At 49.8% G+C, this 3,262-nt stretch overlaps 1 protein-coding gene across 1 annotated transcript in view; it reads left to right on the forward strand.

Annotated features, from left to right (window-relative positions):
* Positions 1-2,248, forward strand: part of ANKH (ANKH inorganic pyrophosphate transport regulator) — a 128,400-nt gene extending 126,152 nt beyond the window's left edge. Inside the window, exon 12 of the mRNA XM_029941068.1 lies at positions 249-2,248. Within this exon, the coding sequence (XP_029796928.1) occupies positions 249-362 (114 nt within the window). The 3' untranslated portion in view covers positions 363-2,248. The remainder of the gene's footprint in view (positions 1-248) is intronic.
* Positions 2,249-3,262: the final 1,014 nt, after the last annotated feature.

Below are 3,262 nucleotides of genomic sequence, written 5' to 3' on the forward strand. Positions count from 1 at the left end.
AAGGAGGCGGCGGGGGAGGGTGCACTCCCGCTCGGGGCCGGCAGGGGGCAGACGGGGTTCCCCAGAGCTCCTAGCAGAGCAGCGGCGGCCACCCCCATCACTGGAGATGCAGCCCCGGTGAGGTCACCCCCACCATCAACGAAGCCCAGGTCTGCCGGGAGGGGCCCCCTGAGACCCTGGCGGCCACCCTGCTCTACTGCGACTGAGCCCTGTCCCAGCCCCACCCTGACGCCTCTTGTTGGGTCTAGAAAAAGAAGATGGAGAATGAGACTGCGGCCGAGGGGGAGGACTCGGCAATGACGGACATCCCGCCAGCAGAGGAGGGGACGGACGTCGTGGAAATGCGGGAGGAGAACGACTAAGGCCGGACGCAGGGGCCCTCGAGACGGCCCCGCGGCTCCGTCTCCTCTCCCGTCGTGTTTTGTTCTGTTCTTGGCTTTGGTTTTGGTTTTGGTTTAACGGAAGAGGCCTTGATCGGAAGGTTTCGTGTAAATTCCCGGGCATACTGGGTATGCCCGCCCTGCCGGGGGGACCTCAACGACGGTCTCCGCCGTCGCTTTGTAAAAACAAACGGAACCACCGAGTTCGCGCCCCCGCATCCCGAACCTGCAGAAGACGCGGCTGCCGCCTCCTCCCTCGGACAATCTCCACTCGGAACCAAAGGACTGCGGCTGCGCCCTCGGCGCCCTCGGCCACCACTGCCCAGCAAGCCCGACTTGACCCTGTCCGTCTGCATCTCCCTTAACGAATCAACTGGTTACAGCTCGGCTTTCTGGGTTCGGCTTCCCAGGAGCGCGGCTGTAACCCAGAGACGTGGCCCCGGAGGCCTCCGCCCCGCAGTCTTGAAGCCACACTCGTGCGCCGGGGTCTGCAACAGGCTGCGGCCTGGAGTGGCCGTTCACACTGGGGAATGCACTTGTGAACGCGCTGCACGGACGGGCATGACCTCCTTCCTGTAGGAAGGTTCGAGATGCCAGGGGAGCCGCGCGGACTGAACGATCGCATGGCACCGGCATTGTCCTGGTTCGAGCGAGCTCCCGCGTTCCAGACCCCGCCGTGTACATACATGAGCTAACTTTTTTTTTGAAGTTGTCACAAAAGTGCATCTCCAAATTTCAGCGTCCTCCCTGGCATGACTTTCCCCGAAGGCTTGTTTTTCACTCACCTTTCCTGAAGATGGCGCTAGAGCAAGTGAAATGGAGCATTCTAACTTCGCGGTCTTAGTTTTTAAAGTGAACCGAAGCTTTAAGTCCTAATCTAGCATTCTAATGCCAGGTTGCCGTATCGTAACTTTTGAAGTAGATTCATTACCTGGTTCCGCTCTTAGTCATAACCATGCGGTGCAGGTAATTCCACGCCACACGATAAAGCAAGACATTTTATAAACGATAGCAAAGTCACTATGTGATATTCCCTGAAATGACACATTTGAAATCCATTTAGTGCAGTATATTTTTCTAAGTTTTGGAAAGCGGGTTTTTTCTTTAAAAAAATTATGGACACAGTTCACTAAATTCTTGATTTCGTCAAAATTCTAGACTGAAAGAACCTAAACACAAAAATATTTTAAAGATATAAATATATACTGTATATGTTATGTAATTTATTTTAGGCTATAATACATTTCCTATTTTCGCATTTTCAATAAAAGGTCTCTAATACAATATGGTGATTGCTTGTGTGCTCCACATACCTGCAGTTGAGACATATTGTATCGATGAACATTGTATCTTCTTTACAGCAGTTTTACGGAGTCTGTCATTTGTATATAAATGTAAGGATCAGTAAATGAGAAGAGAACTATTTTTAATTATGGGTAACAGGGGTATAAGTGGGGTCAGCTGGCATAGACAATATTGGGAATGGAAATACTTGCTGGAAGGGCAAAAAAGGAAGAAAAAGGCAAGCCTTTTATGTTTATTGTTTTCAGTGCTGTGTACTCATATTGTTCCTCATAAAAAAAGAAAGAAAGAAAAAAGAATGTAAGGCAACAAGTCAACCATGAACATCACAGGGTTGCATTCACATTTCTGGACATCCAGTGACCGTTGGGTGTATCCACCACGGGGACAAATCTTCATGTGATTCCCCTGAGTGACTCCTCCTCGTATATATGAGTGCTGGGAATTAAGATGCATAGCTTTCGGGTGATTTCAGGGGGAGATCGGAGAGGATGCGGGGGAAGTCTAATTGTATCAGCTTTTTAAAAGTACATGACTAGAAAATTAAACAGCAGTATTTTTTAACATGTGTGACTATTTCGTGCTTGTGGGGCTTGGAGCTTAAAAATCAAATTGAAAAAAAGCCACCTCTTTCCAAGTTGGGGAAAGATGAGCTAGAGACCCTTCGTGAAGCACCTAGAACGTGTCCTTAGAACTTCATAGAGACTCCGTCGGTGATGAACATTCACGGGCCATCACCATGTCGTTTCTGTCTCAGAGAACATGGAAAGCTGCCCCAAATCCAGACCACGACGACAGAGATTGTGCAGGACATGTCAAAACCTGTTGTCCGGAAGCCCACCAGCCCTCACACAGTTCCTTCACTCGGGCTGCTCAGCCTGACACGCACACCTTGACTTCTGGCGCAGTTCCTTCTGACCGACACGGACGGGAAAGGCCGTCAGACCAGAAAGGGGAAGACACTTCCCCTGCCCCACCTTCTAGAGTAAGGAGGGCCACACATTTGACTTTGCTGGCCAAAAAAAGATTTCCCCAACACAGGCTTCTTTCTTACTGCACGTCGCTCAGCTGACGCAAATACTCAGAAGGGCGCCGTGCCTATGTCCCACGTCAAGGACCATGAAAAGACCCGCTGTGACTCTCTCCATGTTGAGTGACCTGTACACAAAATACAGTCTAAAACTACAGGGGCATACAGCCGTTTATTATTTTTTTTATAGTTTATTGTCAAGTTGGTTTTCATATAACACCCAGTGCTCATCCCCACAAGTGCCCCCCTCCATGCCCATCACCCCCCTTCCCCTTCCCCTTCCCCTTCCCCCCCTTCAGCCCTCAGTTTGTTTTCAGTATTTGAGTCTCTCATGATTTGCCTCCCTCCCTCTCCCTCTTTTTCCCCCTTCCCCTCCCCACAGTCCTCTGTTAGGTTTCTCCTGTTCCACATATGAGTGCAAACATATGGTATCTGTCCTTCTCTGACTTATTTCACTCAGCACGACTCCCTCAAGGTCCATCCACGTTGCCATGAATGGTTGATTTCATTCTTTCTCATTGCCATGAAATATTCCATTGTATAGATAAAC

This window comes from Suricata suricatta, chromosome 6, assembly GCF_006229205.1.
Source record: "Suricata suricatta isolate VVHF042 chromosome 6, meerkat_22Aug2017_6uvM2_HiC, whole genome shotgun sequence".
Lineage (NCBI taxonomy): Eukaryota > Metazoa > Chordata > Mammalia > Carnivora > Herpestidae > Suricata > Suricata suricatta.